The 11,665-nt window shown below is 33.7% G+C and overlaps 2 protein-coding genes across 2 annotated transcripts; both read right to left on the bottom strand.

The window, feature by feature from the left end:
- Positions 1-5,977: 5,977 nt before the first annotated feature.
- LOC139853617 (polyadenylate-binding protein-interacting protein 7-like) lies at positions 5,978-6,706 on the bottom strand. Its single transcript, XM_071842996.1, has one exon. The coding sequence runs from the start codon at positions 6,704-6,706 to the stop codon at positions 5,978-5,980; it is 729 nt and encodes a 242-aa protein (XP_071699097.1).
- Positions 6,707-7,221: 515 nt separating this feature from the next.
- LOC139851455 (polyadenylate-binding protein-interacting protein 7-like) lies at positions 7,222-11,412 on the bottom strand. Its single transcript, XM_071840497.1, has 6 exons — positions 11,152-11,412; positions 9,780-10,521; positions 8,957-9,329; positions 8,639-8,709; positions 8,078-8,181; positions 7,222-7,876 (listed from the first exon to the last, which is right to left on the bottom strand). Exons 2-6 carry the CDS (start codon positions 10,425-10,427, stop codon positions 7,582-7,584), a joined length of 1,491 nt encoding a protein of 496 aa, XP_071696598.1. The 5' UTR covers positions 10,428-10,521; positions 11,152-11,412; the 3' UTR covers positions 7,222-7,581.
- Between the last annotated feature and the right edge of the window lie 253 nt (positions 11,413-11,665).

Raw genomic sequence — 11,665 nt, 5'->3', positions numbered from 1 at the left:
TATGGTTATTCCGAAATATATATAGATGTGTCGACATGATAGGTCGAAACATTGTATACGTGTCTATGGTATCTCAAGATTACATAATATACAATACAAGTTGATTAAGTTATGGTTGGAATAGATTTGTTACCAATTTTCACGTAGCTAAAATGAGAAAAATTATCCAATCTTGTTTTACCCATAACTTCTTCATTTTAAATCCGTTTTGAGTGAATCAAATTGCTATGATTTCATATTGAACTCTATTTTATGAATCTAAACAGAAAAAGTATAGGTTTATAGTCGGAAAAATAAGTTACAAGTCGTTTTTGTAAAGGTAGTCATTTCAGTCGAAAGAACGACGTCTAGATGACCATTTTAGAAAACATACTTCCACTTTGAGTTTAACCATAATTTTTGGATATAGTTTCATGTTCATAATAAAAATCATTTTCTCAGAATAACAACTTTTAAATCAAAGTTTATCATAGTTTTTAATTAACTAACCCAAAACAGCCCGCGGTGTTACTACGACGGCGTAAATCCGGTTTTACGGTGTTTTTCGTGTTTCCAGGTTTTAAATCATTAAGTTAGCATATCATATAGATATAGAACATGTGTTTAGTTGATTTTAAAAGTCAAGTTAGAAGGATTAACTTTTGTTTGCGAACAAGTTTAGAATTAACTAAACTATGTTCTAGTGATTACAAGTTTAAACCTTCGAATAAGATAGCTTTATATGTATGAATCGAATGATGTTATGAACATCATTACTACCTTAATTTCCTTGGATAAACCTACTGGAAAAGAGAAAATTGGATCTAGCTTCAATGGATCCTTGGATGGCTCGAAGTTCTTGAAGCAGAATCATGACACGAAAACAAGTTCAAGTAAGATCATCACTTGAAATAAGATTGTTATAGTTATAGAAATTGAACCAAAATTTGAATATGATTATTACCTTGTATTAGAATGATAACCTACTGTAAGAAACAAAGATTTCTTGAGGTTGGATGATCACCTTACAAGATTGGAAGTGAGCTAGCAAACTTGAAAGTATTCTTGATTTTATGAAACTAGAACTTTTGGAATTTATGAAGAACACTTAGAACTTGAAGATAGAACTTGAGAGAGATCAATTAGATGAAGAAAATTGAAGAATGAAAGTGTTTGTAGGTGTTTTTGGTCGTTGGTGTATGGATTAGATATAAAGGATATGTAATTTTGTTTTCATGTAAATAAGTCATGAATGATTACTCATATTTTTGTAATTTTATGAGATATTTCATGCTAGTTGCCAAATGATGGTTCCCACATGTGTTAGGTGACTCACATGGGCTGCTAAGAGCTGATCATTGGAGTGTATATACCAATAGTACATACATCTAAAAGCTGTGTATTATACGAGTACGAATACGGGTGCATACGAGTAGAATTGTTGATGAAACTGAACGAGGATGTAATTGTAAGCATTTTTGTTAAGTAGAAGTATTTTGATAAGTGTATTGAAGTCTTTCAAAAGTGTATAAATACATATTAAAACACTACATGTATATACATTTTAACTGAGTCGTTAAGTCATCGTTAGTCGTTACATGTAAGTGTTGTTTTGAAACCTTTAGGTTAACGATCTTGTTAAATGTTGTTAACCCAATGTTTATAATATAAAATGAGATTTTAAATTATTATATTATCATGATATTATCATGTATGAATATCTCTTAATATGATATATATATACATTAAATGTCTTTACAACGATAATCGTTACATATATGTCTCGTTTAAAAATCATTAAGTTAGTAGTCTTGTTTTTACATATGTAGTTCATTGTTAATATACTTTATGATATGTTTTCTTATCATAGTATCATGTTAACTATATATATATATATATCCATATATATGTCATCATATAGTTTTTACAAGTTTTAACGTTCGTGAATCACCGATCAACTTGGGTGGTCAATTGTCTATATGAAACATATTTCAATTAATCAAGTCTTAACAAGTTTGATTGCTTAACATGTTGGAAACATTTAATCATGTAAATATAAATCTCAATTAATATATATAAACATGGAAAAGTTCGGGTCACTACAATAACCCTAGTGCAAGTCTAAGACATGAAGCACAACTCACTTAAGAGTTGCATGTAGTTTGATGAACCAAAGTTACATCAAAGTCTTAGGTTTGACACTTACATGAACTATAATAGAAATATTGAACTATAAACTTGAAAGTTAACTAACTAATCAAGATCATAAGTAGTAGAACATAGTTCTTAGTTTGATCTTGAAGATCCAAGACTCAAAAGTTTAGATCCAAAGTTATATTTAAAGAAAACTTATTTACATGTTCTTGAACTTTTAAGTTAACTTTTAGTTCCAAGAGATATGAGATCAAGACTAACTTGTAGTACTTGACCAACAACAACCAAATCATAAAATTAAAGTGCAAGTAAACTAAATAAACAAGTAATTTGTTCATGGTTGTTCATACTTTAAAGATTCAAACCAAAATTTGATCTTTAAGAAAGTAAACTTGAAGTTTACTTTATGAATCACAAGTATGATTTTAATCAACACATGAACTTGCAATCTTTAAAGAAAGTATATGTAGAACCTAAACTAGAGAGTTTAGTTCTTGAATGTTCTTGTTAATACAAGATAAAGTGATGAACAAACTAGTGAGTTTGATTCATAATAACATGTAAGTAACTAACTAACAAAGACAAGTAACTAACAACAATGAACAACAAGTATCAAACAACAAATGATGATGATGATTAGAGGTGAATAAAATTCAGTTTTCATTAAGTAAAAAGAGGAAGAACAAGTTGTTTAAACACTTACAAGAAGAGAGAAAAGTGAGAGAGAATGAGAGAAAAGAAAGTTGCAAGAATGAGAGTGTTTGAAATTGTGAGAGAATGAGAGTAAACAAGTAATGAGAAATGAAACAAAAGCACTCCTAACCATGCCTAAAAGGCCACGGTTTCAGCTGCACATAGGGAGGGGGAAAATGTTTGTTGGATACTTGGATGAAAAGCTTACAAAAGATGGATAAATGAGGTGCATGCATGGGGATTGTGTAGCAACTAGATTCCAAGTATTTTAAACTAACTAGTTCCATTCAAACATGATACTTTCATGTAAATATGGGCTAACTAGTCCAACTAAGAAGTAGGGTGGGCTTATAAGCCCAAAGTCATAAGTCCATAACATTAATAAAGCCCAAGTTTAATTATTTAACAAATAAATCCATTTAAAGCCCATGTAACTAACTAATCACCATAGTTAATTAAAATGATTAATAAAACTAATCATGAATGTAAATAATATCTAAAAATATTATTCGTGAAAGTTCCGGGTGTCACAAAGACGTTTCGGGCAATTAAAGTCAAGTACGGGCAATTATGGCAACATGTAAATGTAATGACATACATTCGTTTTATCACACGTATTAATAATAATAATTATTAATAAATAAACGTTGGAAAAATCCAGGGTCGTTACAGTGTGCATAGTACGGGAAGAACCGAAGACCGTACCGGACCGAACCGATTTTGAACCGAACCGAGCTTTTTCGGTCCGGTCCTTGGTCCATAACTTTACGGATTTTCGGTCTTCGGTCCGGACCGAATCGAACCAAAACCCAAAAAAACACTAAAAGTACCCGAACCGTACCGTACCGAACCGAACCGACAATATTCGGTCCGGTCCTCGGTCCATGTTTTTGCTTCAAATTGGGATTCGGGATGGAACCGAACCGAACAAGTTTGATCCGGAACCGTACCACGCACACCCCTAATCAACACGCACCACTAGTGGCGACCCCTAATCAACACGCACCACTAGTGGCGTGATAGGCTCTAAAATTGGCCAACACGTCTGCGTTTAAGAAGGCCTTATGGCTGATACCATAGGGATCGTTATGTTAGTTATGGGATGGAAGTCATAGACACGGCTTAGTAACAACGTTCTAACGCGCGTGAACCTTGCGTCCAAAGGTGTAGATATTAACTCCATTGGGCGCCCAAATTGTGGTATCGCGGGAACTCTCGTGACCATAATTTTCTGCGTTGTTCTATAGCCATTGCTCTTTGGAGACGTATTTGCACCTGGGTGGGTATAGATTGGCTGCAAACATTGATTCTACTGATGATCTCTTCTCGTGGATCGATGATGCATTTCGGTCTCGCATTCATTCAGACTGTTTTAACTGCATTGCGGCTGCTACTGTATGGTGGATTTGGAGATTGCGTAACGAACTAACGATACAGTCGATGAATTACACAGAGTCATGAAAAGTGATTTATTCGATAGCATTAGATTAGTTGTTTTTTCCTTAACTTTAATCTAGATGTAAAATTGCACCATATTGGAATTCTTGGATATGTAACCCTAGGTAAACTCCTAGTTTTTTTGTCTAGCTTCTTGTTAGGCTTGTCTTAATAAAATTTCAGTCATTCCAAATTAAGTAACGATCTAGCACTTGTAGGAGGGGGCTGCCTCTAAATGGTCAAATGATAAAAACTTAATTTTAGTGGAAATTTTACTAATATTAAAAAAAAAAAAAAAAAAAAAAAAAAAAAAAAAAAAAAACTCACCAATTCATATAGATTGTCAAGTAAACTTCAATCTAACCTTCTTTTCTAATTGTCTGACTCATGGAAGTGTTATGCACTTAGCCACTGACTGATGTGGGATATACAAATAAAAGTTCACTTTGAGGTGCACCATTTCTAGACATTGTTAGAATTAATCCTTTTTATATGTGGCATTTACCATTTGTCCCCCTTATGTTTGCCTAAATGACAATAATTACCCATAACTAATAATTACAGTTATTTAATGGAAATAACTGTAATAACTATATATAAATATAATAGGGTGCATGGTTTTTCTCTGCATAATATCAATTGAAGAATTCACTGTAGAACATCAAGAACTTAAGAGAAAATTCCTCTATTGAATTATTGATATTAGTGTGAAAATTAACAAACCCAAAGGATCATGACTTCATCATTAAATCCTAAATTGATTCTTCCATCATCAAGTAAGTTTTACTTTAACGTTCATATTATTAATTTGTGATTACATGTTAATCCTGTATGTTATCATGAATTAATCAATATGCGGTATCAAAAGCAACTGATAACATGTAATTCTTGAATTTTGTGTTCGAATCTTTAAAATTAACATGCCAATAACTTTTGGGTTTGACACATATTCATATTAAAAGGGTGTAGCACTTGTAGGAGAGGTCTGCCTCCAAAAGGCCAAATGATAAAAACTTAATTTTAGTGGAAGATTTTCTAATATTACAAAAAAAAAAAAAAAAAAAAAAAAAACTCACCAATTCATATAGATTATCAAGTGTTGAACAAACTTCAATCTAATCTTCTTTTCTAATTATTTGCCTCATGGAAATGTTATGCACTTAGCCACCGACTGATGTGGGATATACATATAAAAGTTCACTTTGAGGTGCACCATTTCTAGACATATCTTTCGTTGTGTTATTTGCCTCATGTAAATAAAAGTTCACCATTTCTATAAGAGATTAAGAGTACACAATTATAGATTATTTGCCTTGTGTGAATGTTATGCACTCATCGATGTAACGACTGAAAACTTAACATAAGATAAAATTTTCTAAATTTTGCAAAAGCTATCATATAAAACAACTATATCATACACACAAAAATCATGGTACAATTAACAAAAAAATAAGACCAGATCCTCCCTACCAAAACGTATTTCTTCTGTTGAATGGTTGCACCATATTGATGCACACATTTTTTTCTTTTTGTTTTTTCACTTTTTCCCCTTGATTTTTCAATTATCCAGTCTACTGACTAAACTCTCTTCCCATATACAAATGGAGACCATTTTTTTGGTTTACCTTTTTCGATTTTTCTGGAGTTAAGCTTTTTTTTCTCTTCCTTTTTTTTGTGTTTTATTGTACCAAAAAGAACTCGTATACTTCGATTATCAGTCTTCAATATAACACAACTCGGAGGAGCCCAGGCTGAGGCTCAGAGTGGTCAAGTCAATTTGAGATGTAAAGTTTGGATATACCTCAAGCTGGGTAAGCATTTCAATTGTCAGCTTCAAATCGCCACCATTCGCAAAATAAACATCAGCAATAGTTTCTGCTGCAAAACCTGTGAACTGGAAAGCAAGAAATTCAAGTGGGTTTAGCTCTGTGTTCTCCAAATGTTGTTCATTAAGGATATCATCTAGGTTTCGATTCCCAGTATCACCGTGCATATCCCAGGGTTTAGCAGGATGATGTTGAAAATTAGCCGAGTGGTTTTCAACATATGAAGAAATATCATGATGCTCCTTTAACATAAAACCACTTGCTGCTGACGCAGCAAACCGCGATGTTCCATTAACATCCGATAAAGACAAAGTCGAGAATGGAAGCATATTGATTATCTGAGATTCTTCTTCCTCATCAACATTAAAATCAGGAATGATGTCATCAGGATGGGCCTCATCATCTAAATTATTTGAATCTGATCTGTCTAGTACTGCTTTCCCTAGTGTTGAAGCACCAAATTTACCAATACTTGAATATGCATCTGGAACACCAACAGCTGCAGAAGGTGATCTTAAAGCAAACGGAACAAATTCTGCTGTATCTGGATTCAAACGTAGCTCCTTTCCTGCCGCACTAAGCTTTTCGTCAATGGACGAAGCCCCTTTGAAGCTCATTCTTCTTCAGGGTCAAGAAACTAAAACTAATCTAATGGGACATACTAGCAATTTAGAAGTGAAGCGACAAGTTGCAGCTAGTATCAACATTAGACTACTACAAGTAATTCAATAGTCATCGGCAGAAACAGACCTAATACGGAGTTTAAAGCATTAAGTACAACACGTATGGGCTGGGACAGGTGGTTTCTTGGCCATAAGAAGAACATTTCGTTTGCTACGTAAAGCAGAGGCTTTTGTAACCAGTTCTAGGTTTAATAATTTGCACACTTTTAGGCTGAATCATGGATGACTAATTGAAAGAAACCTCCAATATACTAAAGCTAAAAGTCAAGGGTTAGTCCACTGTTTCCTAAAAACTACTATGACCACAATATAAATCTGGTAAAATCATTGGTACTGTTTCCTCCCTTGGTCTCAATAACTCGGCGTGAATACAGGTACAAACCACACAGTTATAACGATTTCGTGGATGTAAACTACTGAAAACTTAGTATTAGATAAAAATTTCTAGATTCTGCAAAAAACTATCATATAAAACAACGCTATATCCATCATACATCATACATTACACCAGCAAACTGTGTAACAAACAAATCATATGGTACAATTAACAAAAAATAAGAACACCTCCTCCCTATCAAAACGTATTTCTTCTGGATTATTCGCTTTTCTCCTTCATTTTTAAATTCCCCTTGTGTACTGACTAATCTCTCTTCGCATATACAAAAGCATGAAGACCATTTTCTTTTTCATTTGCCTTTTCAATTTTTCCGGGGTCAAGTATTTTTCTTCTTCTTCGGTTTTTTTTTTTTTTTTTTTTTTTTGGTATTTTATTGTGTCAAAAAGAGCTCCTATACCTCGATTAATGGTCTTCAATATACCACAACACGAAGGACCCCACTCCCAGGCTTGGGCTCAGAGTAGTCCAGGCCCTCATCCTCGAGCAGGTATCTCTTGACACAAACATGTTTCCCTCTAGTGTTGCGGCCCGTTCCAAGACGTATGTACACCTGTAGACACTCATCTGCTGACCTGGCAACGTTACGAAGCATTGTGAGGTCTCGTTTTAAGACATGAATGGCTTCTGTTACATGAACCCCGTTGAGGTCTATCAGCCTCTCTTGTTCTCCTCTTCCATTCCCCTGCGTACGTGGACTCAGTGGATTCCTGCATGAGTTTATACACAAGACGGGTCCCACAAACAAAATGATTGCAAGGAAAATTCAAGTATCAAAATGCAAATGCAATTTATTAACTTTGGATCAATAAAAAGGATCCAGAATGTGACCCTACATACATCATTAAAATGAGTATTTCAAAGATAGTAAAGTGTAAAAGTCACTAATTTAAAAAAGAATTCATACTAACCTATGATGATATATAGATTCTTGGGCTTTTCCATAAGCAGCCTTCATTTGCATGTTGTAAAGTTGCCCTTTTACATTTAGTTCCTTGGCTAAAGCATGGCGTGCCTATCGTTATAGCAACCATACAATTAATACAAGACATATTAGAGATAGCAATTTCAACCCATCCAATTATTTATGGCTCGATTTGGACTGTGTTTAGTAAAAACAAAATTTTAGAAACAAATATATCGACTCAGATGGGATCTTCAATGTATATATCTCCAGTCCCTACAAAAAAAACTAGTCTATTGCTGTATGTCACAGGTTTGATAATAACGTATAGAACACTAATTGTCTATAAATTTCACGAGTATTTGAAAAATAACCTAATCAGTTTTGACCTCATTAAAAAGTTAACTACTTCTGACCCAATATCTAATCTGCTTGAACCCACAATATTGTTACTTCTTAAAAGTATGAAACCATGATGTGTGTGATTCTTGTCTCTTTCACAATAACTTAAATTGTAGATTGAGTACTTGTAGAGACAAAGAAATACGATCAATGTAAACAAGTATACCTGTTCAAAGTACACATTCCGCAAACGTGCATGATCACGAGCTTCACCAGATATCTCAGAATACATATTTGCTGTGATCTCAAGAAAGTTAAAGAGTTCATATACAGACAACACATTCAAGTTTTAAGATGCTAAATTTGTAAAGATGCTAAATTTAGATATATATCACACATTTCACAAACATGTATAGGTGCTCCTCAACCAAATAGTTGAGGTTTAAATCCCGACTGAGATAAGAAAAGTAGAGTATTATGTGAGTGTGTGAGTTTACATTCAAGAAAGACAACAGTATATATTTAAAAAAAAAAGAAAAATTACCGACTGCATCTCCAGTTTCAAGCCAGACAGGAGCTGAACGGCTTGAATTTCGGTTAGCCAATCTATCGCCATAGCTCAACCTTCCATGTCCACCATTATAAGCACTTGCCAAGACATGAGAACTTCTACTTGATCCAATGGTTATATCTTGGGAAGGGTTTTTATTATAGTTCCATATGCTTGATTCATGTGAAGCCAGTTTCTTAACAGCAGAAGAAAAATCAGTAGCACCAGCAAACAGAGGATGGTAAGGATTGATACGCTGTTGGTGATCAACGCCATTTTGACGATCTGGAAAATCCATAGCATTAAGATTTGGAGCAGATAATACCTTTGAGTTCTGATTCTGATTAAAACCACTATCTACCTGAAGCTGCAATTAGAAATGGAAATATTTGTCAGATAGAATGCAATTTGTCTTGAAATGCAGAGAGCTCGTAAACAAAATGAGTAGAATACACTATACAGATAAGACGGCCAATATCATACAAATGCATATGCCTACTAGAGCACTTATTCTTACAAAACCAAGTGCAATGACCATAATAGAAACAGTTGGCTATCTAAGTACGTCTCCGGATTCTAATAACTATAGCAGTTGCAGCAAACTTATAACAACTGCAGTTATCCATTAAAGACCGACATTTAGAAGTGATTTTTTTATTAAAACTACCAGCATTAGTTATGACATTACATCAGGGGTGGGAGTAATCAAGTAACTTCGTTCGATTAATTAAGGGTTTAGCTAACTGAGACTACTAACTAGAATGTCCTCCGTATATGATACAGTGAAGTCCGTTTGAGATGTGAAGTTGGGATATACCTCAAGCTGGGTAAGCATCCCAATTGTCAAATTCTCCAATTGCTGCTCATGGTTGCGATTCCCGGTATCACCATTATAGGAAGGCCCGTTTTTAATACCGGTGAACAGCTGATCACCATGCATATCCCAGGGTTTAGCAGGATGTTGCTGAAAATTAGCCAAGGGGTTTTCCCCATATGATGAAGTATGATATACCATCTTCTTGGCAAAGGTACTGCCATTTGTTAGGCGAGGAGATGATTCATGCTGCTCCTTTAACCTAAAACCACTTCCTGCTGACGTGGCAAACCGCTGTGTTCCATTAACATCCGCCAAAGACAGATTTGAGAACGGAAGCGTATTGATTATATGAGACTCTTCTTCTCCGGACACATTAAAATCAGGAATGATATCATCAGGTAGCAGGTGACGCCAGAATTGATGGGCCTCATCATCTGAATTATTCGACTCTGATTCGTCTAGTACTGATTTCCCTGGTGTTGAAACACCAAAATTATCAATACTTGAGGATGCATCTGGAACACCAATAGCTGCAGAAGGCGATCTTAAAGCAAACGGAACAAATTCTGCTGCATCAGGATTCAATCGTAGCGCCTTCCCTGCTGCACTAAGCTTTTCGTCAATGGAAGAAGCCCCTTTCAAGCTCATTCTTCTTCAACGTCAAGAAAGTAAAACTAATCTAAGGGCATATAAAAGCACTTTAGAAGTGAAGCGACAAGTTGCAGATAGTATTACCCAAATCCTGCAAAAAAACACAACTTCTATCATACTTTACACACGCCAACATGATTTGTGAGATATATATACCTCCATAACTCAATATACTTAACGAGACATCATGCTTAAGCAATAACTTGCATTAGCAAAACTAACTCTCTTTACAATAGAGCTCTATATTTGTACTTGTTATTCTGGTGACTAGCAGGAACTACCAAAACCTTCTAGAACATCCAATAGAACATAAAAAATGACTTTATATTTCAACATCATGAATGGCTCAGTAAACTTCAACATCAATAATAAACTAAAAAACACTGAAACTTGCATTTCATAATATACTTCAGCTTGACTAAAACTAACTCTTATATAAAAGATCAAACAACCAATTAACATAACTAAACCATTAAAATCCTTATTAATAATCACCTTATTTCACACATTACTGCATCAAACACATATCAGATCAAATACAAACAATTCTAACAACTCCTAATCATAACTTAATCACAATTAACCAACAAGCTGTAATCAAAACAAGTTAAAAACCACAACTTCAGATAATATCATTTCACTAATCCAGACTCATCTCATAAATTAGAATATAAATGACTAGATCTGATGGTATCATAAGCTCTATTAGATGAAGTAATACCTTTACGTAGCTCGGTAATTGAAGAATTCATATAAAATGGATGCATCTCCGATCAAAAAATATGTTATCGATAAGATTATGTATAATTGTAGAGAAACAGGGATAGATACAAGAAATAGAGATGGAAATTAGGTGAAATTGTACGTGTATGTTGTCCAATTTTGTAAAAGAAAATTAGGTTTTTATTTATTTTGGGTGTGTGTATGGAACGAACCCTACTATTGACCACCACAAGATGAAGAGAAAAGAGGACCTCTGTATGTATGTATCTGTATCTATGTTTATTTGTGTATGTCATCATCTACATGTATGTATGGAGTCTATCATAAACACATATACACAAACAACTTGCAATCACTTGACAACTCATACACTAATACGTGGTGGTGTATATTTTATATTTTATAATTTATTATATTATAATTATAATTATATTATATTATATTATATTATAATTATATTATTATATTATATTATATTATTATAATTATAATTATATTATATTATATTATAT

The sequence above is a fragment of the Rutidosis leptorrhynchoides genome, chromosome 6 (genome assembly GCF_046630445.1).
Source record: "Rutidosis leptorrhynchoides isolate AG116_Rl617_1_P2 chromosome 6, CSIRO_AGI_Rlap_v1, whole genome shotgun sequence".
In the NCBI taxonomy this organism is placed as follows: Eukaryota; Viridiplantae; Streptophyta; class Magnoliopsida; order Asterales; family Asteraceae; genus Rutidosis; species Rutidosis leptorrhynchoides.
Note: the sequence above shows the minus strand (reverse complement) of the source record. Positions and strands in the feature narration are given on the sequence as shown.